This window comes from Crinia signifera, chromosome 8 (genome assembly GCF_055691185.1).
Source record: "Crinia signifera chromosome 8, ASM5569118v1, whole genome shotgun sequence".
Classification (NCBI taxonomy): Eukaryota; Metazoa; Chordata; class Amphibia; order Anura; family Myobatrachidae; genus Crinia; species Crinia signifera.
In genome coordinates, this window is record NC_139224.1 from 3,013,807 (window position 1) to 3,036,954 (window position 23,148).

The following is a 23,148-nucleotide window of genomic DNA, read 5'->3' on the forward strand; positions in this document are numbered from 1 at the left end:
CTAGACGCCAGACGAGATTGGTGACCTACTTCCATCAGTGTATTGTCAGTCCGGGGCAGCTGCGTCTGTCACCCGCGGCTGCGGTCACCAGGTGCCTGGCGTCTGCTAATGACCTCAGTGTTGTGGAGTCGCGTCTCTCACCTGCGGCTCAATCAGTGTCTGAGGTCCTATAGCGGTGTCCTGTGTGAGTCCGTCAGTATACCTGGTAGCTTATATTGGCAGTGGATAATAGTATTTGAAGCCGGCAGCACTTCTCTTGGTTTCCAGGGGTACCGGGAAAACTAACGCGTTTGAAAGCGCGGAGGATAAGCTCATTATAAATCCATGGGCCTATTTATTTTAAACTATTATTGCTTGTTAATAATGTTATATATAAATTCATCTGATTTATTTATTCTACTGATAAATATTCATTTGGCGTTTTATGATAGGTGGCCACCGATAATTTATTGGAAATCATTATTATTTTTTATTAAAAGGTTATGAATTAAAAGGTAATTGTGTCCAGCAGTGATCAGACATTCATGCGCCTTATATTATATATATTATATTATAAGTGCAGTGTTTACAGTATGGTCTTGATATTCTAAATCTGGAGACTTAAATATTGTAGATCTTCCATCTAAATGGGTGAGTTCACAGTCACACCCCAATTCTGCTGCTAAATTACATTATTAAAGTTACAAACATAGGTGGGAATTTGACGGCAGATAAGAACCATTTGGCCCATCTAGTCTGCCCCTTATCTTTGTAAGGATATCAATATGCCTATCCCAAGCATGTTTACATTGTACTTCTGTATTTGCCTCTACCACCTCTGATGGGAGGCTATTCCACTTATCTTCTACTCTTTCTGTGTAGTAATTCTTCCTCACATTCCCCTGAATCTTCCTCCCTCTAGTGTCAGTGCATGTCCTCGTGTTCTGTTGCTCCTCTTCCTGTGGAGAATGTCTCCCACCTGTACCTTCCTCCCTCTAGTGTCAGTGCATGTCCTCGTGTTCTGTTGCTCCTCTTCCTGTGGAGAATGTCTCCCACCTGTACCTTCCTCCCCCCAGTGTCAGTGCATGTCCTCGTGTTCTGCTGCTCCTCTTCCTGTGAAGAATGTCTCCCACCTGTACCTTCCTCCCCCTAGTGTCAGTGCCTGTCCTCGTGTTCTGCTGCTCCTCTTCCTGTGAAGAATGTCTCCCACCTGTACCTTCCTCCCCCTAGTGTCAGTGCCTGTCCTCGTGTTCTGCTGCTCCTCTTCCTGTGACTAATGTCTCCCACCTGTACCTTCCTCCCCCTAGTGTCAGTGCGTGTCCTCGTGTTCTGCTGCTCCTCTTCCTGTGAAGAATGTCTCCCACCTGTACCTTCCTCCCCCTAGTTTCAGTGCGTGTCCTCGTGTTCTGCTGCTCCTCTTCCTGTGACTAATGTCTCCCACCTGTACCTTCCTCCCCCTAGTGTCAGTGCGTGTCCTCGTGTTCTGTTGCTCCTCTTCCTGTGACTAATGTCTCCCACCTGTACCTTCCTCCCTCTAGTGTCAGTGAATGTCCTCGTGTTCTGCTGCTCCTCTTCCTGTGACTAATGTCTCCCACCTGTACCTTCCTCCCTCTAGTGTCAGTTCATGTCCTCGTGTTCTGCTGCTCCTCTTCCTGTGACTAATGTCTCCCACCTGTACCTTCCTCCCCCCCAGTGTCAGTGCAGGTCCTCGTGTTCTGTTGCTCCTCTTCCTGTGAAGAATGTCTCCCTCCTGTACCTTCCTCCCCCCCAGTGTCAGTGCATGTCCTCGTGTTCTGTTGCTCCTCTTCCTGTGAAGAATGTCTCCCACCTGTACCTTCCTCCCTCTAGTGTCAGTGCATGTCCCCGTGTTCTGCTGCGCCTCTTCCTGTGACGAATGTCTCCCACCTGTATCTTCCTCCCCCTAGTGTCAGTGCATGTCCTCGCGTTCTGCTGCTCCTCTTCCTGTGAAGAATGTCTCCCACCTGTACCTTCCTCCCTCTAGTGTCAGTGCATGTCCTCGTGTTCTGCTGCTCCTCTTCCTGTGAAGAATGTCTCCCACCTGTACCTTCCTCCCCCTAGTGTCAGTGCATGTCCTCGTGTTCTGCTGCTCCTCTTCCTGTGACTAATGTCTCCCACCTGTACCTTCCTCCCCCTAGTGTCAGTGCATGTCCTCGTGTTCAGCTGCTCCTCTTCCTGTGAAGAATGTCTCTCACCTGTACCTTCCTCCCCCTAGTGTCAGTGCCTGTCCTCGTGTTCTGCTGCTCCTCTTCCTGTGAAGAATGTCTCCCACCTGTACCTTCCTCCCCCCAGTGTCAGTGCATGTCCTTGTGTTCTGCTGCTCCTCTTCCTGTGACTAATGTCTCCCACCTGTACCTTCCTCCCCCCCAGTGTCAGTGCAGGTCCTCGTGTTCTGTTGCTCCTCTTCCTGTGAAGAATGTCTCCCTCCTGTACCTTCCTCCCCCCCAGTGTCAGTGCATGTCCTCGTGTTCTGTTGCTCCTCTTCCTGTGAAGAATGTCTCCCACCTGTGCCTTCCTCCCCCTAGTGTCAGTGCATGTCCTCGTGTTCTGCTGCTCCTCTTCCTGTGAAGAATGTCTCCCACCTGTACCTTCCTCCCCCTAGTTTCAGTGCGTGTCCTCGTGTTCTGCTGCTCCTCTTCCTGTGACTGTCTCCCACCTGTACCTTCCTCCCCCTAGTGTCAGTGCATGTCCCCGTGTTCTGCTGCTCCTCTTCCTGTGAAGAATGTCTCCCACCTGTACCTTCCTCCCCCTAGTGTCAGTGCATGTCCTCGTGTTCTGCTGCTCCTCTTCCTGTGAAGAATGTCTCCCTCCTGTACCTTCCTCCCCCCCAGTGTCAGTGCATGTCCTCGTGTTCTGCTGCTCCTCTTCCTGTGAAGAATGTCTCCCACCTGTACCTTCCTCCCCCTAGTGTCAGTGCATGTCCCCGTGTTCTGCTGCTCCTCTTCCTGTGACTAATGTCTCCCACCTGTACCTTCCTCCCCCTATTGTCAGTGCATGTCCCCGTGTTCTGCTGCTCCTCTTCCTGTGACTGTCTCCCACCTGTACCTTCCTCCCCCTAGTGTCAGTGCATGTCCTCGTGTTCTGATGCTCCTCTTCCTGTGAAGAATGTCTCCCACCTGTACCTTCCTCCCACTAGTGTCAGTGCATGTCCTCGTGTTCTGTTGCTCCTCTTCCTGTGACTGTCTCCCACCTGTACCTTCCTCCCCCTAGTGTCAGTGCATGTCCTCGTGTTCTGTTGCTCCTCTTCCTGTGAAGAATGTCTCCCACCTGAATCTTCCTCCCTCTAGTGTCAGTGCATGTCCTCTTGTTCTGCTGCTCCTCTTCCTGTGAAGAATGTCTCCCACCTGTACCTTGTTAAAACCCTTGATATATTTGAAAGTTTCTATCATGTCCCCCCTTTCCCTTCTCTGCTCTAAAGTATAAATATTAAGATCTTTTAGTCTTTCCTGGTACGTTTTGTGATGTAGGCCATGCACCATTTTAGTTGCTCTTCTTTGTACAGTCTCTAATGTATTTATATCCTTCTGGAGATATGGCCTCCAGAACTGAACACAATATTCTAGGTGAGGTCGTACCAATGACCTATACAGTGGCATTATTACTTCTTTCTTTCTACTGCTGATACCTCTCCCTATGCAACCAAGCATCTGACTTGCCTTCTTCATTGCTTTGTTACATTGCCTACCTGCTTTTAAGTCCCCTGAAATAGTGACACCTAGATCCCTCTCTTCCTCTGTAGTTTCCATTATAGTGCCATTTATACTATATTTAGTCTTTGGATTTCTGAGACCCAAGTGCATGATTTTGCATTTTTTGGCATTAATCTGTAGTTGCCATTCTCTTGACCAATTCTCAAGTTTACCTAGATCCTCAGTTACAAACGAATGGTACACGTGACATAATACATTTATTCAGCGCCTATCATTGAGGGTAACCTCAAAACTGGAATAGTTCCTATTACTGCCTCAGTCTGTGAGTCCAATTGCTGCCCAAAGCACTTTTGGAGTTTGCATGTTCTCCCTGTGTTTAATCCTACTGTGTTTGTGTCCATGTGGTTGGTAATAGAGTGTAAGCTCTACTGACGCAGGGACTGATGTGAGTGAGGTGTCATTGGAACCTCATAGCAACACTAATTATCTCATGTGTGCTGATCTTGTGGGGGGCAGTGATGTGTCGGTGAGGACAGGGCTGTGAGGAATGGGGGCAGCAGGAAGCCACAGACTGAGAGTTATATAGTGGGAGGAGCAGGGTGCCCAGCAGCACAGAGTATATCAGGTGATGAGTGATGTGTCAGTGAGGACAGGACTGTGAGGAATGGAGGCAGCAGGAAGCCACAGACTAAGAGTTATATAGTGGGAGGAGCAGGGTCCCCAGCAGCACAGAGTATATCAGGTGATGAGTGATGTGTCAGTGAGGACAGGCTGCATGTGACAGGGGCCGTGACATGATGTGAGGAGGGGAATGGGGGCAGCAGGAAGCCACAGACTGAGAGTTATATAGTGGGAGGAGCAGGGTGCCCAGCAGCACAGAGTATATCAGGAGATGAGTGATGTGTCAGTGAGGACAGGGCTGCATGTGACAGGGGCAGTGACATGATGTGAGGAGGGGAATGGAGGCAGCAGGAAGCCACAGACTGAGAGATATATAGTGGGAGGAGCAGGGTGCCCAGCAGCACAGAGTATATCAGAAGATGAGTGATGTGTCAGTGAGGACACGGCTGTATGTGACAGGGCAGTGACATGATGTGAGGAGGGGAATGGAGGCAGCAGGAAGCCACAGACTGAGAGTTATATAGTGGGAGGAGCAGGGACCCCAGCAGCACAGAGTATATCAGGAGATGAGTGATGTGTCAGTGAGGACAGGGCTGCATGTGACAGGGGCAGTGACATGATGTGAGGAGGGGAATGGAGGCAGCAGGAAGCCACAGACTGAAAGTTATATAGTGGAAGGAGCAGGGTCCCCAGCAGCACAGAGTATATCAGGAGATGAGTGAGGTGTCATTGGAACCTCATAGCAACACTAATTATCTCATGTGTGCTGATCTTGTGGGGGGCAGTGATGTGTCGGTGAGGACAGGGCTGTGAGGAATGGGGGCAGCAGGAAGCCACAGACTGAGAGTTATATAGTGGGAGGAGCAGGGTGCCCAGCAGCAGAGAGTATATCAGGTGATGAGTGATGTGTCAGTGAGGACAGGACTGTGAGGAATGGAGGCAGCAGGAAGCCACAGACTAAGAGTTATATAGTGGGAGGAGCAGGGTCCCCAGCAGCACAGAGTATATCAGGTGATGAGTGATGTGTCAGTGAGGACAGGCTGCATGTGACAGGGGCCGTGACATGATGTGAGGAGGGGAATGGGGGCAGCAGGAAGCCACAGACTGAGAGTTATATAGTGGGAGGAGCAGGGTGCCCAGCAGCACAGAGTATATCAGGAGATGAGTGATGTGTCAGTGAGGACAGGGCTGCATGTGACAGGGGCAGTGACATGATGTGAGGAGGGGAATGGAGGCAGCAGGAAGCCACATACTGAGAGTTATATAGTGGGAGGTGCAGGGTCCCCAGCAGCACAGAGTATATCAGGAGATGAGGGATGTGTCAGTGAGGACTTGGCTGCATGTGACAGGGGCAGTGACATGATGTGAGGAGGGGAATGGAGGCAGCAGGAAGCCACAGACTGAAAGTTATATAGTGGGAGGAGCAGGGTCCCCAGCAGCACAGAGTATATCAGAAGATGAGTGATGTGTCAGTGAGGACACGGCTGTATGTGACAGGGCAGTGACATGATGTGAGGAGGGGAATGGAGGCAGCAGAAAGCCACAGACTGAGAGTTATATAGTGGGAGGAGCAGGGACCCCAGCAGCACAGAGTATATCAGGAGATGAGTGATGTGTCAGTGAGGACAGGGCTGCATGTGACAGGGGCAGTGACATGATGTGAGGAGGGGAATGGAGGCAGCAGGAAGCCACAGACTGAAAGTTATATAGTGGAAGGAGCAGGGTCCCCAGCAGCACAGAGTATATCAGGAGATGAGTGATGTGTCAGTGAGGACAGGGCTGCATGTGACAGGGGCAGTGACATGATGTGAGGAGGGGAATGGGGGCAGCAGGAAGTCACAGACTGACAGTTATATAGTGGGAGAAGCAGGGTCCCCAGCAGCACAGAGTATATCAGGAGATGAGTGATGTGTCAGTGAGGACAGGGCTGCATGTGACAGGGGCAGTGACATGATGTGAGGAGGGGGATGGGGGCAGCAGGAAGCCACAGACTGACAGTTATATAGTGGGAGGAGCAGGGTCCCCAGCAGCACAGAGTATATCAGGAGATGAGTGCTGTGTCAGTGAGGACAGGGCTGCATGTGACAGGGGCAGTGACATGATGTGAGGAGGGGAATGGAGGCAGCAGGAAGCCACAGACTGAGAGTTATATAGTGGGAGGAGCAGGGACCCCAGCAGCACAGAGTATATCAGGAGATGAGTGATGTGTCAGTGAGGACAGGGCTGCATGTGACAGGGGCAGTGACATGATGTGAGGAGGGGAATGGAGGCAGCAGGAAGCCACAGACTGACAGTTATACAGTGGGAGGAGCAGGGTCCCCAGCAGCACAGAGTATATCAGGAGATGAGGGATGTGTCAGTGAGGACAGGGCTGCATGTGACAGGGGCAGTGACATGATGTGAGGAGGGGAATGGAGGCAGCAGGAAGCCACAGACTGACAGTTATATAGTGGGAGAAGCAGGGTCCCCAGCAGCACAGAGTATATCAGGAGATGAGTGATGTGTCAGTGAGGACATGGCTGCATGTGACAGGGGCAGTGACATGATGTGATGAGGGGATGGAGGCAGCATGAAGTCACAGACTGACAGTTATATAGTGGGAGGAGCAGGGTCCCCAGCAGCACAGAGTATATCAGGAGATGAGTGATGTGTCAGTGAGGACAGGGCTGCATGTGACAGGGGTAGTGACATGAAGTGAGGAGGGGAATGGAGGGAGCAGGAAGCCACAGACTGAGAGTTATATAGTGGGAGGAGCAGGGTCCCCAGCAGCACAGAGTAAATCAGGAGATGAGTGATGTGTCAGTGAGGACAGGGCTGCATGTGACAGGGGCAGTGACATGATGTGAGGAGGGGAATGGAGGGCGCAGGAAGCCACAGACTGAGAGTTATATTTTGGGAGGAGCTGGGTCCCCAGCAGCACAGAGTATATCAGGAGATGAGTGATGTCAGTGAGGACAGGGCTGTATGTAACAAGGGCAATGACATGATGTGAGGAGGGGAATGGGGGCAGCAGGAAGCCACAGACTGAGAGTTATATTTTGGGAGGAGCTGGGTCCCCAGCAGCACAGAGTATATCAGGAGATGGGTGATGTGTCAGTGAGGACAGGGCTGTATGTAACAAGGGCAATGACATGATGTGAGGAGGGGAATGGAGCCAGCAGGAAGCCACAGACTGAGAGTTATATAGTGGGAGGAGCAGGGTCCCCAGCAGCACAGAGTATATCAGGAGATGAGTGGTGTGTCAGTGAGGACAAGGCTGCATGTGACAGGGGCAGTGACATGATGTGAGGAGGGGAATGGGGGCAGCAGGAAGCCACAGACAGAGTTATATTTTGGGAGGAGCAGGGTCCCCAGCAGCACAGAGTATATCAGCAGATGAGGGATGTGTCAGTGAGGACAGTGCTGCATGTGACAGGGGCAGTGACATGATGTGAGGAGGGGAATGGAGGCAGCAGGAAGCCACATACTGAGAGTTATATAGTGGGAGGAGCAGGATCCCCAGCAGCACAGAGTATATCAGGAGATGAGTGGTGTGTCAGTGAGGACAAGGCTGCATGTGACAGGGGCAGTGACATGATGTGAGGAGGGGAATGGAGCCAGCAGGAAGCCACAGACTGAGAGTTATATAGTGGGAGGAGCAGGGTCCCCAGCAGCACAGAGTATATCAGGAGATGAGTGGTGTGTCAGTGAGGACAAGGCTGCATGTGACAGGGGCAGTGACATGATGTGAGGAGGGGAATGGGGGCAGCAGGAAGCCACAGACTGAGAGTTATATTTTGGGAGGAGCTGGGTCCCCAGCAGTACAGAGTAGTGATACGAGGCTTCTGACTTTCTGGTGCTGGAAGATTGTGGTGTGAAACGCTATGTGTATGTCATTTCAGTGAGACGTCTATAACTTTTTGTTGCAGGTGTGTAAGTTCCTTGTAGGTCTCAGTATGGACTTCAGCTGCTATTATAACAGAGTGCACATTCTAGGGGTAAGTTATATTACACAAATACTGTATATCAGGGCTGGGTTATTCATCCACCTAAAATATGACCCCATGTTTTGTGAAACAGGAGCCATTACCTCACCTCTTCGGCCAGATGTTTGCCCGTTTGCAGCTGATGAGAGCAGTCAGGAGTGTTCTGCATTCTGCACTGGACACGCTTCATGTACGTCCACTGACTCAGATATAACACTGGGATCGCAACCTCAGGAGCTGCCGAGATGAATCTCATTGGAGGAACTGCAGCAGAACCAGAATGCTAGTGTTCCCAGTATTGAGCACTCCCAGTAGCCCGGCAGCCGGACTAGGGTGGTCCCAGGGTGGTCCTGCTGCTACGGCCTTCCTTCCTCATGACCTCCCTGAGCCCTAGTGATTAATGCACCAAAGAGCCAGCACCTGGTGAGGAAATGATCTGGATCCTGGTGTAAAAGGTAATATACCGATATTATCAGAAGAGACTATTGTACAACAGGGACAGTATTGTACAGCTGCATATATATTGTACAACATGGACAGTCCGAGCACATGTGAGGAAGAATATTTCCCTTCACCGGAATACTATACATAAATCTGTGTATAATTAGATAAAAAAACAGATATAAATAAAATGTATATAGTAGTCTATTGGCTTATATTTACTATTCAGCTAACTCCCATCCATTGTTTTGTGGCTGAAAGGAAGTGACCACTGACAGGAAGCCTGCTGTGCGTACGATATTAGCTTCCCCATGATCACATGATCTCTTCAGTTCTGAACCAGAAACCTTTTGCTATATCTTCATGTTGTTTGTAATTCCTTTGGTTATGACAACTTGTATTTTAGGTTTATAATTATTAAAGAATTTTTTTTTTCTCTTTTTTGCAATCAAAGTTTTTATTAAGATCACCAACGAGATAATGGGTGCGAAACACCCACATAAGGCATAATACCAGATATAATACTAATATAATAACAGGGGTTATGAGACATCGCATAAATGGACAACACAGTGAGGTGTGTGATTAATACTAATACGCAGAGTACACGGTGAGGTGCGTGATAAATACTAATACACAGAGTACACGGTGAGGTGTGTGATTAATACTAATACACAGAGTACACGGTGAGGTGCGTGATAAATACTAATACACAGAGTACACGGTGAGGTGTGTGATTAATACTAATACACAGAGTACACGGTGAGGTGTGTGATTAATACTAATACACAGAGTACACGGTGAGGTGTGTGATTAATACTAATACGCAGAGTACACGGTGAGGTGTGTGATTAATACTAATACGCAGAGTACACGGTGAGGTGTGTGATTAATACTAATACGCAGAGTACACGGTGAGGTGTGTGATTAATACTAATACGCAGAGTACACGGTGAGGTGTGTGATTAATACTAATACGCAGAGTACACGGTGAGGTGTGTGATTAATACTAATACGCAGAGTACACGGTGAGGTGCGTGATAAATACTAATACACAGAGTACACGGTGAGGTGTGTGATTAATACTAATACGCAGAGTACACGGTGAGGTGTGTGATTAATACTAATACGCAGAGTACACGGTGAGGTGCGTGATAAATACTAATACGCAGAGTACACGGTGAGGTGCGCGATAAATACCAGTACGCAGAGTACACGGTGAGGTGCGCGATAAATACCAGTACGCAGAGTACACGGTGAGGTGCGTGATTAATACCAGTACGCAGAGTACACGGTGAGGTGCGTGATTAATACCAGTACGCAGAGTACACGGTGAGGTGTGTGATTAATACTAGTACGCAGAGTACACGGTGAGGTGCGTGATAAATACCAATACGCAGAGTACACGGTGAGGTGCGTGATTAATACCAGTACGCAGAGTACACAGTGAGGTGCGTGATTAATACTAGTACGCAGAGTACACAGTGAGGTGTGTGATAAATACCAATACGCAGAGTACACGGTGAGGTGTGTGATAAATACCAGTACGCAGAGTACACGGTGAGGTGCGCGATAAATACCAGTACGCAGAGTACACGGTGAGGTGTGTGATAAATACCAATACGCAGAGTACACGGTGAGGTGCGTGATAAATACCAGTACACAGTGAGGTGCGTGATAAATACCAGTACGCAGAGTACACGGTGAGGTGCGTGATTAATACCAGTACGCAGAGTACACGGTGAGGTGCGTGATTAATACCAGTACGCAGAGTACACGGTGAGGTGTGTGATTAATACTAGTACGCAGAGTACACGGTGAGGTGCGTGATAAATACCAGTACGCAGAGTACACGGTGAGGTGCGTGATTAATACTAGTACGCAGAGTACACAGTGAGGTGCGTGATTAATACTAGTACGCAGAGTACACAGTGAGGTGCGTGATTAATACCAATACGCAGAGTACACGGTGAGGTGCGCGATAAATACCAGTACGCAGAGTACACGGTGAGGTGCGCGATAAATACCAGTACACAGAGTACACGGTGAGGTGCGTGATAAATACCAGTACGCAGAGTACACGGTGAGGTGCGTGATTAATACTAGTACGCAGAGTACACGGTGAGGTGCGTGATTAATACTAGTACGCAGAGTACACAGTGAGGTGCGTGATTAATACCAATACGCAGAGTACACGGTGAGGTGTGTGATAAATACCAGTACGCAGAGTACACGGTGAGGTGCGCGATAAATACCAGTACGCAGAGTACACGGTGAGGTGTGTGATAAATACCAGTACGCAGAGTACACGGTGAGGTGTGTGATAAATACCAGTACGCAGAGTACACGGTGAGGTGCGCGATAAATACCAGTACGCAGAGTACACGGTGAGGTGCGCGATAAATACCAGTACGCAGAGTACACGGTGAGGTGCGCGATAAATACCAGTACGCAGAGTACACGGTGAGGTGCGTGATAAATACCAATACACAGAGTACACGGTGAGGTGCGTGATAAATACTAATACACAGAGTACACGGTGAGGTGCGTGATAAATACTAATACACAGAGTACATGGTGAGGTGCGTGATAAATACTTATACACAGAGTACACGGTGAGGTGCGTGATAAATACCAATACACAGAGTACACGGTGAGGTGCGTGATAAATACTAATACACAGAGTACACGGTGAGGTGTGTGATAAATACTAATACACAGAGTACACGGTGATCACAAAGGAAAATACAGAGGAAGTGTGAATTAAGAGACCAGTAAGAAGGGGAACATATTTACGGAACTGATTGGACATTGGCGTGGGTAATCGCACCCCGTTAGTGTGGCCTGAGGAGGAGGAGTCTATTTAGTAGATCCAGACATCGTGCGATAGGCCACGGGCATAGAGAGGGCCTTATTCAGCCTGCTATGTTTGAAGATCGGCGAAAAGGGGGAATGAGGTGACGTCATGTGACCCAGCCGACACCCCTGTGCAGGAATCTCCACACCTGTGTTCTCAGGAATGCCCAGCATTTTTATGCTGCCCCCTCCTCGAGCGAACAGCTGGGCAAGTGTGCTCCCAGGGATTCTGAATATTAGGGAAAGGGAACGAATTCAGACCTGTATGAACGCATCTGAATCGGCCACAGAGTTCACTGAGCAGATTGCTGGCCGAAATTGGGCTCTTTTTGGCCCCTAGTCTGGCAAACCATTCCGCTATAGGTGGAGTCTGAGATCTACAACACTGGGATTACCGCATTAGCCCCCGCTATTTACATACTCACTCTTACCATATGGGCAGCTGCCCCGGGCACCACTATTGTAGGGGTCACACAATCCGCCTGCAGCCAGACAGTGAATGGCTGTCAGAATTGTGATTGGCAGATGACAGGAGCTATCCATCAATCACAATTCTGACAGCCATTCACTGATGACAGGAGCTATCCACCAATAAAACTGCTGACAGCCATTCACTGTATGGAAGCCTGTAGAGAGATGGCGCAGAACCGCAGGAGGGATAATGTTTTCTAATTGGTTGGCGTTAATGGGCGATCAGGGGCTCCAGTGTATTGCAAACAGGTTCTGAGCTATAGCAATAGTATATTTATTAGGTAAAGATTTTGTATCATTAATAATGGGTTTTAATATGACAATACTTGGCCAATAAATTATTTAGGTGATCACAGCAAATGAATCACAATAGATCAAAATATCTAATCTAAATTGTTTTATCTTACATAGAGCAGAGTAGGAACAACACGCTATAGTATAAAAGTAATGGTGGCATGGGAAAAGCGTCCATTGTTGGGGCTGTAACAAATGTCCTTTGAAATGCAGCCATTATTTTCTCTGTGAACCAGTGACCTCATAGAGGCGGCCATTTTGTGGGCTGAACCAAGTTGTTATTACCTCACTGAGACACCAAGTGATGTCAGTGGGTCCTATTGAGTTCACAATGTTGCATTTTAAAGGCTATTATGTTAGCCAACAAAATGGCTGCCACAAGTTCCTTCATTCACATTGCTGTGTCCTCTGTGGTGAGGTAAATCTACTTCATTAGATATCCGTTTATTCCAACCGTCTCATCAACACATAGACAGATCGCTGGCGCTGAAGCCAGTGCTGGGGACTCTGGTGTTCCGGCAGGTCAAAGAATGAGAAACTGAAATTGCGGCTGAAGCTGAGCTCCGTCACTGCAGGGACCGGTGGTAATTTCATGTTATGGAATTTATTCAGGGGCCGTCTCTTGGTCACCCCGGCCCTGCCCCTCTGTTTAGCTCTGCTGCTTGTCTTGTCTCTCTGGGTATACTGTTCGGGAAGAGGAGCTGGCAGGTCCCCGCTGTCCTGGTGATTGATGGCGGGTATTGCCTGACTTTGGCGGTGGTCAGCCATGTTGTCGAAGCACGACCTTGGAGACGGGATGCTGCGCAGGAGAGCAGTGATGGATGTCTCTGATGGAGAAGCCCCCACCCACGGCGTCATATCACTGGCTAGCAGGGGCAGAGACTTCTGCTTTCCCCCCTTATTCGGTGTCTTCAGTGTAGGAGAGGGGTCCTTACTGCTGCCAGCATTTCTCTTCCTGGGAACTGAATAACGATATAAAACAGAACATTTTATTGTTTTCCACATACACCAGTGATTCCACACCTCAGGCCTCAAGGCACACTGACAGTCCAGGTTTCAGGATATCCCTGCTTGAGCACACATAATTAGTACATCAGTTATTTTGATTTAACTATGTGTGTCCAAGCAGGGATATCCTGAAACCTGGCCTGTTAGTGTGCCTTAAGGGCCGTGGTCACCCCAGATTTAAAGTGTCCCTGTCATTTACCCACAGTGAAAGCTGCCATTTTGAAAAGACAAAGCAAGCAAATGAATAGTATCAGACACTGAGGTAAATTTACTAAAGCCTCTAAAAATGATAAGAGGGGATGTTGCCCATAGCAACCAATCCGATTCTGTCTATCATTTTCTGGGAGGCAATAGAGAAATGATAGACAGAATGTGATTGGTGTGTGGTAAATGTACATATCAGATCGTTGTTCCATCAATATATGGGATTCAGACATTAAGATTGTATAGAGCAGGAGTTCTCCATTCCAGCTCCCAGCAGGCCATGTTTTCAGGATTTCTATCTGGAAGCAAGTGAGATAATTACTGACCCATCAAAAATGGATTACTGCACCTGTGGATCATTAAAGAAATCCAGAAAGCATGACCTGTTAAGGTGCGTACACATGGGGGCGATTTTGTACAGTATCGTGGGAAATATGGTCGCTAAGGGCCTTATTCGAGTTCACTCTTTCAGACAAAATCCTTCTTAGATGGACAAAACCATGTGCACTGCAGGTGGGGCAGATGTAACTTGTGCAGATCTAATTAGATTTGGGTGGGGTTTTACTTCAAAGTGAGATCTATATTGCAGTGTAAAAATAAAGCAGCCAGTATTTACCCTGCAAAGAATTACCAAACAATCACCAAATCTATTTCTATCTGTACATGTTACATCTGCCCCCCTGCAGTGCACATGGTTTTGTCCATCTAAGAAGGATTTTGTCAGAAAGAGTGAATTCGAATAAGGCCCTAAGTGACCATATTGCCCACGATGGGAGTGTGCACCGGCGATATATTGCCGGGTGCGCGCTCCCGTTTTTACTCCTGTAGTGATCGCTGGTCGCAGGTACATGCTCCTACAGCCAGCTGATTACCACTGCGGCTCTCCCCCGGCAGTTTCTTTGGTACTTGTGGAGTATCACGGCTCCCACGACCTGCATCGTATGCAGATCGTATGCTAAAAATCGCATCGCATCGCATGCCATATGTAGTGGCATACGATGCAATACGATGTTTTACCGATTTTTGAGCATTTTTGCTCAAAAATCGTATGCCATCGCATGGCATCGTATGCCACTACATATGGCATGCGATGGCATACGATGCGATACGATGTTTTACCGATTTTTGAGCATTTTAGCTCAAAAATCGTATGCGATCGCATCGGATGCCATACGATGGCATCCGATGCGATGCGATCGTACCCGATTTTGCATTGAAATGCATCAGAATGCATTGAAATGTGTATTAAACTTGTGAAATGCCCCCAAATGCCATTTTTCATAGTGCACCACCCCCACTATCAACGTCAACCCGAAGCGTGGCGAGCCCACGAGGGGCGGCGGTACGCGTCCTACGACCTTTTCATACCCCCACTATCCACGTCGGCGTGGAGTTGAGAATAGAATAGTGTGGCGAGCCCCGCGAGGGGACGCGGATACCATCACAGCTATACGCGTCCCCTCGCGGGCTTCACAGGTATCCGCGTCCGCTCGCCACACTATTCTATTCTCAACTCCACGCCGACGTGGATAGTGGGGGTATGAAATGGTCGTAGGACGCGTACCGCCGCCCCTCGCGGGCTCGCTGCGCTCGCCACGCTTCGGGTTGATGTTGATAGTGGGGGTGGTGCACTATGAAAAATGGCATTTGGGGGCATTTCACAAGTTTAATACACATTTCAATGCATTCTGATGCATTTCAATGCAAAATCGGGTGTGATCGCTAAAATGCTCAAAAATCGGTAAAACATCGTATCGCATCGTATGCCACTACATATGGCATACGATGCCATGCGATTGCATACGATTTTTGAGCTAAAATGCTCAAAAATCGGTAAAACATCGTATCGCATCGTATGCCACTACATATGGCATATGATGCCATGCGATGGCATACGATTTTTGAGCAAAAATGCTCAAAAATCGGTAAAACATCGCATCGTATGCCACTACATATGGCATACGATGCCATACGATGGGAGCCGTGATACTCCACAAGTACCGATTCTTTTTCATCAGCGACCATCTCTGGTCGCTGATGTAAAGGAGAAACTGAGCGATATATCTCCCCGTGTGTACGGGGCTTTAGCATTACTTGATGCTCCCAATTGAGTACTTGAGGTACAGAGAATAAAGTCCCCTACACACGGGGAAATGGAGCCCGCCTGCTGAGCGAAGTGATGGCACACAGCGCACAGTGCTGACACACATCGCTCAGCGCACATCGCCGACACACACTGCACAGCGCACATTGCCGACACACACTGCACAGCGCACATTGCCGACACACTGCATAGCGCACATTGCCGTCACACACCGCTCAGCGCACATTGCCGACACACCGCTCAGCGCATATTGCCGACACACACCGCTCAGCGCACATTGCCGACACACATCGCTCAGCGCACATCGCTGACACACTGCTCAGCGCACATCGCCGACACACACCGCTCAGTGCACATTGCCGACACACACCGCTCAGCGCACATTGCCGACACACACCGCTCAGCACACATTGCCGACACACACCGCTCAGCACACATTGCCCACACACCGCTCAGCGCACATTGCCGACACACACCGCTCAGCGCACATTGCCGACACACACCGCTCAGCGCACATTGCCGACACACACCGCTCAGCGCACATTGCCGACACACACCGCTCAGCACACATTGCCGACACACATCGCTCAGCGCACATCGCTGACACACACCGCTCAGCGCACATTGCCGACACTGCTCAGCGCACATCGCCGACACACACCGCTCAGTGCACATCACCGACACACACCGCTCAGCACACATTGCCGACACACACCGCTCAGCACACATCGCCGACACACACCGCACATCGCCGACACACCGCTCAGCGCACATTGCCGACACACTCCGCTCAGCACACATCGCCGACACACAGCTCAGCGCACATTGCCGACACACATCGCTCAGCGCACATCGCTGACACACATACCATACCTCAGCGATGTGTGTTTAGCGATCTGGTGAGAACACTGGCAATCTGACTAGATTTATACTGCATGCCGAATCTATCTAGTCAGGCGGTGGTGACGCGCAGGACCGTGCATCACCGTCACTCAGGGGTAGACACACAGAGCAATACATGCTTAATTTCATATACAGTACCCGTCACATCGCACAAATAACCTGAGTCTGACCCAGGTTGTTGCCAGGTCGACCCTGGTGACGTGCGGTGTGAAATGGTCTTTTCAAATTGGGATACAGTCATTGTGTCGACCTATATTTGGTCGACATAGCTTAGGTCGACATAGCTTAGGTTGACATGGGCCATAGGTCGACAGGCACTTTAGGTTGACATGCCAAAGGTCAACATGATTTTTAAAAGGATTTTTTTTTAAAGACGGTTTTTCATGCCCTTCCATCCATGCGGGATGGAGGGAGAATAAAATAATGTGCCGAGTGCAGCGATAAACTGAAACGGTGTCCATGTTGACGCTAGTCGACGTAGACACCTAAACAAAGTCACCATGTCAAACTTTTTCATGTCGACCTAAAGTCCCTTTCGACCAATAGTTCATATCGATCTTTTATAGGTATCGACCTAAGGGTCCAGCAACCCAGCATTCCGACCTGGGTTAAAAGAGGGGTTAATCCCGGGTAAACCAGGCTGAGCTACCTGGTCCCTTCACACTGTAGGGACCGGCGCTCTGTTCGCCCCCTTTCTGACATCAGCATCCTGGCTGTAGGCCCCATAAGATCCAACGGTCAGATATCCGTAAATACTCCCTAAACTGTAATTATATAACGTCTTACTATGATTAGCCGTATATTTATATCTACGCCTTTAGAGTCCTGTAATGTTGTCCCCGGTAGGAATTACCCTGCTGGATGACACTTGCCTACGGTCCTTATACTGCAGGGTGCGTGTTCTATCATGTCCAGACTCTCCCATTATCCCGCTCTTTGTACCATGATGACGCATCTGAATTTATCCCAATGTTTCTTTGTGATTAGTTTTCACTTTACATATTTATTTCCCATCAGCCTTCACATCAGGGCGAGCGGCAGCAGGCGGCCCGGGAGGGAATTGGGGCTTTTTGGGAAGTGCAGCTCAGAATATCAGGTGCACTAATTACCCTTTGATGTATTTTATTCTCCTGGGATAAAAGTGCAGGCGGGGGTAACGCCTGTGACATGTAATACCACAGCTCCGGCACTGAGCTAGGAGCGGGTAAGTGCCAGGTTTGTACTGGGACCCCGGATTAGGTAACTGGACCTGTTCATTACCTATTCATCGCTTGTTGGCAGTCGCAGCACTTTTCTCCTCTGGCAGGTGGCAGATTAGAATCGGCGGCACCTGGCACATGCTCAAACAGAACAACGTGATCAGGGCATCTGGGGGCAACGCTCCTGGGCGGTGCCCGGCCAGCCTTTGAAAGCGACTTATGTCCACGGTGGGTTGGATTGGTTTACATGCACCCAGACACCTGCACCCAGTGTTGGACATGGCAGATGCGGCTGGTGAGACGCCCACCCCACCCATATGCTCCTACAACCACCTTACCTGTGTCCCTGCCTTTCTGGATTAGCGGCAGGGCAGATTTCCTCCCCGCCTGGGCCAACGCTCCGTGGATTTCATCTTTTCCGCATCTGTTGTCAGCTGCTGCCTGGGGCAGAGAAAGGGAAGGTGACAAATGACTGCAGCGGCGGATGTGTCACACCCCCAGTATATGGCTTATATCTGGCCACTGGTGCAGGAAGATGGTCCATGATTTAGCCACATTGGGTCTGATTCAGCTTCGTTAGCAAATGAACTGAGCAATGCTGCGCTGCAGGTAGGGCAGATGTAACATGTGCAGAGAGAGTTAGATGCGAGTGGCGTGTGTTCAAACTGAAAACTATATTGCAGCGTAGTAACATCTGTGGGCTACATGCAAAAGCATCCAGTATGTACCCTGCACAGAAACAATATCAATGTATTTCCATTGCAACATGGTTTATTCCAGGCTCCCAATGACTGAATCTGGCCCTGCGTCTGCTGATGGCTCTTACATGATCAGTAAGGGACGGTCAGGGTCTAGGATTTGGCCAAGTGTCTGTGACAGTTTCCCTGCTTTGTATAATTAGGAACACTGTCACAGCCCACGATGGACATTGGTCTCCAATGTTTTTTACAGATCTGTTTTCTCACCCCATACAGAACCGCAAGTCATGTGAAGTCATGACGTGGCGGACATCATGACATCAGCCCACCCCCATGCCCTCCTGGATGCAAGATGCGTTTGTTCAGAACCCCTGCGGCTGCCCAACGTGTTGAGTTACACAGTTTGGACACCACTTTATTAGAGTGTTTTTGCCCACGGGACTCCTGGCCACCTGTGGATCTATACAATCTGTCCAATAGGAATGAATTTGCCATGTCTCATGGGGCGTACGCACCGTTTAATTTGAACACGTTTTCGATTCGATTTTGATTCTAGAAGCGAAATTAAATCGAAATCAAACAGTTAACTGCCTTCGATCTAGATTGATCCCGATGCGTGGCCCCGCGGCACCCGGATCAAAAACAGAAATAGACGCCTGGCTAGTTTATTTCTGATAGATTTGGAAGCTCGGAAGCGGTGTAATGCTGCTCTATGCAGCATCCCTCCGCGCGCCATCCTCACACCGCCTTCCATCCGGTTCGACTCAGGCAACCCGCTGGGTCCCACTGACCGGCGATTTTGAATCGGTGTCGATAGCCGGCAGAACTGAATCGTGTGTACGTCCCTTTAGAAAGTGCGACCGATCACAATTAATACACCTGTGCACCAGATGGTGGTCTGGGAAAGTGTAAGGTGTCGTAAGAACAGAGGGCCTTATTCTGGTTAGGTCGGTGAAACGTACGTACGGTACGTTTCCCGTATGCGGACGGTGAGTGTAAGTCCGCCCACAGAACAGCCGCATACGGACGGTCACAAACACCGACAATGGGGAGTGGCGTACACTTGAGCGTACGCCACCGTATACAGATGGATCTCCTCTTAGACACCGTTAACTGGCGTACAACAGAGCGTACACCACCGTATACGGACGGGTCTCCCAGACACCGATAACTGGCGTACAACAGAGCGTACGCCACCGTATACGGACGGGTCTCGTCCGTTTTCACACGACATCTTCCGTATATCTGAGTGTACGCCACAGTGCACGGACGGGTCTCGCCTTTTTTAAATGGAAAACTCAGCATGTGTCACCGATCGTGAGAGTGAGCGTACGTCCATGCACGGTGGCACCTTTACATATATGAACCTGCTAATCTAGCCTTTCAACTATAATTAAGACAATTAATTAATTATTCTAACTGTTATTCAATAATTGTTTCCTATTAACTCAATTGTCTACCTTAATAAACACCCTAATAAAACAACATTTTAACCCTCATTACATGTATATTTGTTATGTTCTAATGTGGCATTTTAATCACTATCTATGTGTCCCCACATTGCTTTTACTTTTAAATAAAGTTATGTTGGTGTTACAGTGAAAAACTTGACACATGTCGACTCCTGGGAATTGAGTCTCCTGCTTTTTAAAGTTTACAAAAACACTTTCTGATTGGGTGTAGATGGTTATAAAATAACTACCTGGACATATATAAGCAAGTATTAGAATGAATCTTACCTAAAATTAAACCAACCTTTACATGTAGAGAAGTGTAGAAAGATAAGGTTCCAATGTGTTTGAGGGCTGTGTGTGGCTTGCAGGTAGTGAAATAATGGTTTTCACTTAATAGGCTGCAGCATTGCTTATTACATTCAGGTGTAGTAATCAGCGTTAATTAGCAGACCCAGGCGCCCGCTCTCATACGGTATCTCTAGGGGTGGTCTGGAGCTATCTTTGGCGTCCGCCTGTTTTTGGCCCAAAATGCACGGTGCGTTCGCCGATCGAGCGGTTGTAGCACCGTACATTTTTGGTGCACACCCAATTTTCCTCATTATTCCGGCCGCTCCCCTAAAAACACCCCCATGCCACCCACAATGACCGTACTCTTGCGGACAGGTTTTTTTCACACGGAGAGACCCGTCAGTGAGCGGTGTGAGGTCGCCGCACATGTGCATAGCGAAAGCTAGGCATGCGCAGATGAATAAAAAAACCCGATCCGCCCGTATACGGTCCCACCGTACCGAGCAGAATAAGGCCCAGAGTGTGGGAAACACTGAGAGATATTCATCCTACATCACAGATCACGGATAATACACCGGCAGCACCGGCTCATTCCTGGACACCACTGCAATTCTGACATGTAGCCATGGGTAGATTCATTTCAGGCAATTAATGACTCAAACGTATTAGAATGTCAGTGTTACTGTATATTCTATAAAATGAGGGCTAACAAATATGTTAAATACATAATAATTCACATAAATGGCAATGATCCCAGAAATCTGCATTATTCACCCCGGGCACTGTCCAGCGATCGCCAGCAGGGGGCAGGGTCTTCCAATATTCAAGGCATAAGACCAATGTTAGAAGTACACTAGAAATGTATTTACAGCAGGCAGACTATAAAGGGTTAATGTGAGGAAATTGCCCATAGCAACCAGTCAGCTATGGGAAAGCATTTATCAATGATAGGTCATAGGATCAACAAGAGAAAGGTCGACATCCATTGGGTGGACCACTGAAGGTCGGCATGCATCAATGTTGACATGTCTGAAGGTCGGCAGGGTCATTAGGTCGACACAAGGCTTAAGTCGACATGGGCAAGGTCGGCAGTCAAAAGGTCAACATGGGGTTTTTCCGTTTTATTTATCCCGAATGTTGACTCAGTCGACATGGACACTGAAAAAGTGCACTGAGTTCCCTATAGCAGGGCGATGTCTACCCGACAGCAGTCGCACAGCAGGGATGAGGTCTGAATCAGGCCCAATGTAAGGTTTGGCGGCTATGGGAGCCCAAGCGTACCTCTCTATGGGGCCCATTTATAAATATGTGTGTGTGCTAGATCCCTGACAACACCCAAATATACAGCACTCGCTCCGATCCCTCCGGTGCCGCACACACCCAAGTCGCCGATTGTTTTCTATGTGGGATGTGATGATTAACCCCTTCCCTGTTACTCCCGAGAATTTTCCAGGGTTAGGTCCAGTGCGCAGACTGGAGCAAACCCGGAGTGCTACTGCCTGTGCTCCCCCTTGCCAGGCAGCGCCGATGAGCTGGATCTGGGGACACAATGGTGGGTTTTTTTAGGGAATGCTCCCCAGAAAAAAACTTGCCCAGTGGGGCATATAGATTGTAAGCTCAGCTGGGGCAGGGACTGATATGACTGTTGGAATATTCTCTGTGCACCATATAAATAACTGGTAATAAATAAACAACATACATGATTTACTATTTTGTATGTATTGTTTCCCAATTATAAAATACAATGTGAATACTGCTCCTCACCTCTATTGGTGTGTACACACGGTAGGATATGCCGTGAGATGCGAATTCGCATTGGGACTCGCATCTCACGCCATGCCAGAGGGGCACAATGTACACTACATAGTGTTGCCTGCCCTCTCTATCTGGCTGCCGATATGCGCTCACATGGGAGCGCACATCGGGCTCGCAAGCCCTAAAAAAGCATGCGATTTGGCTTCCGATGTCCCTATATCGGGAACATCGGAAGCCAAATCTTACCGTGTGTACACACTATATGGGGGAAATTCAAGTGTTTTGTGCACCAGCAGCCACTAAATGGTGCCAGATGGAGCAATTAAAGTGTTGCTCCATTTCAGGCGGGCACAGCCGCCAGCACGGACATTACTGTGATATTGGGCCTTATTCTAGTTCACGCTTTCTGACAAAATCCTTCTTAGATGGACAAAACCATGTGCACTGCAGGTGGGGCAGATGTAACATGTGCAGAGAGAATTAGATTTTGGTGGGGTTTTACTTCAAAGTGAGATCTATATTCCAGTGTAAAAATAAAACAGTCAGTATTTACCCTGCACAGAAACAAAATAACTCACCCAAATCTAATTCTCTCTGCACATGTTACATCTGACCCCCTGCAGTGCACATGGTTTTGTCCATCTAAGAAGGATTTTGTCAGAAAGAGTGAACTAGAATAAGGCCCATTGTTCCATCATTATGACGTGTAATCTAGAATTAAGACTAAAAAATCCGGAACATTTTTTTTCTTAGGAAAGACAACAACTACTTCATGGAATTTAGGGGGGTATTTACTAAGCCCTGGAATGAGATGAAATGATTTGCTGACCTTATGTAGACAGCCGTCATGCTGAATCCGTCTGTTCCCGCTCCAATCCGTCCACTCTCCAGGGGCTAAAGGTGCTGAGAGACGAGACTTAGGGCTGAGACTGGGGTGAGATCCATCCACTCGTGTGTCCGCAGCCCCCTTCCTGCACCCCTCGCGCTCTCCTCTGCCTTTCTTGGGGTCACTTGTCTGGTGCATGTCTAACAGTACCCCCCGTTCCTCACTTGCCCGGTAGGAACATTTTAACATTTTGGGCCCATTGTCAATTATTTCCCCACTCCGTATCCTTGCTCACAGCCCCTGCATCGATACAAGTCCAAGTTCATTGTCCAAGTGTCACAGAAGCTCTTGCTGAAGGCTCCCATCAGGGGGGATTAATTATTAATAAGAGCCTTGGGTTCGGAGTACAGCAAC

The 23,148-nt window shown here is 48.7% G+C and overlaps 2 protein-coding genes across 6 annotated transcripts in view; one reads left to right on the forward strand and one right to left on the reverse strand.

Moving 5' to 3' along the window:
- Window positions 1-9,114, forward strand: part of DALRD3 (DALR anticodon binding domain containing 3) — a 28,754-nt gene extending 19,640 nt beyond the window's left edge. The window contains exons 12-13 of the mRNA XM_083155577.1: window positions 8,177-8,245; window positions 8,328-9,114. Coding sequence (XP_083011703.1) covers window positions 8,177-8,245; window positions 8,328-8,447 — 189 coding nt within the window. The 3' untranslated portion in view covers window positions 8,448-9,114. The remainder of the gene's footprint in view (window positions 1-8,176; window positions 8,246-8,327) is intronic.
- Window positions 9,115-12,088: 2,974 nt separating this feature from the next.
- Window positions 12,089-23,148, reverse strand: part of WDR6 (WD repeat domain 6) — a 47,031-nt gene continuing 35,971 nt past the window's right edge. For 3 of the 5 annotated variants that reach the window (XM_083155581.1, XM_083155579.1, XM_083155580.1), the window contains exons 7-8: window positions 18,052-18,150; window positions 12,089-13,257 (exon numbers count right to left, since the gene is read on the reverse strand). In XM_083155581.1, coding sequence (XP_083011707.1) covers window positions 12,740-13,257; window positions 18,052-18,150 — 617 coding nt within the window. In that variant the 3' untranslated portion in view covers window positions 12,089-12,739. Of the gene's footprint in view, window positions 13,258-18,051; window positions 18,155-23,148 lie in introns of those variants that run through there. The other 2 variants (XM_083155578.1, XM_083155583.1) reach the window with 2 other exon arrangements.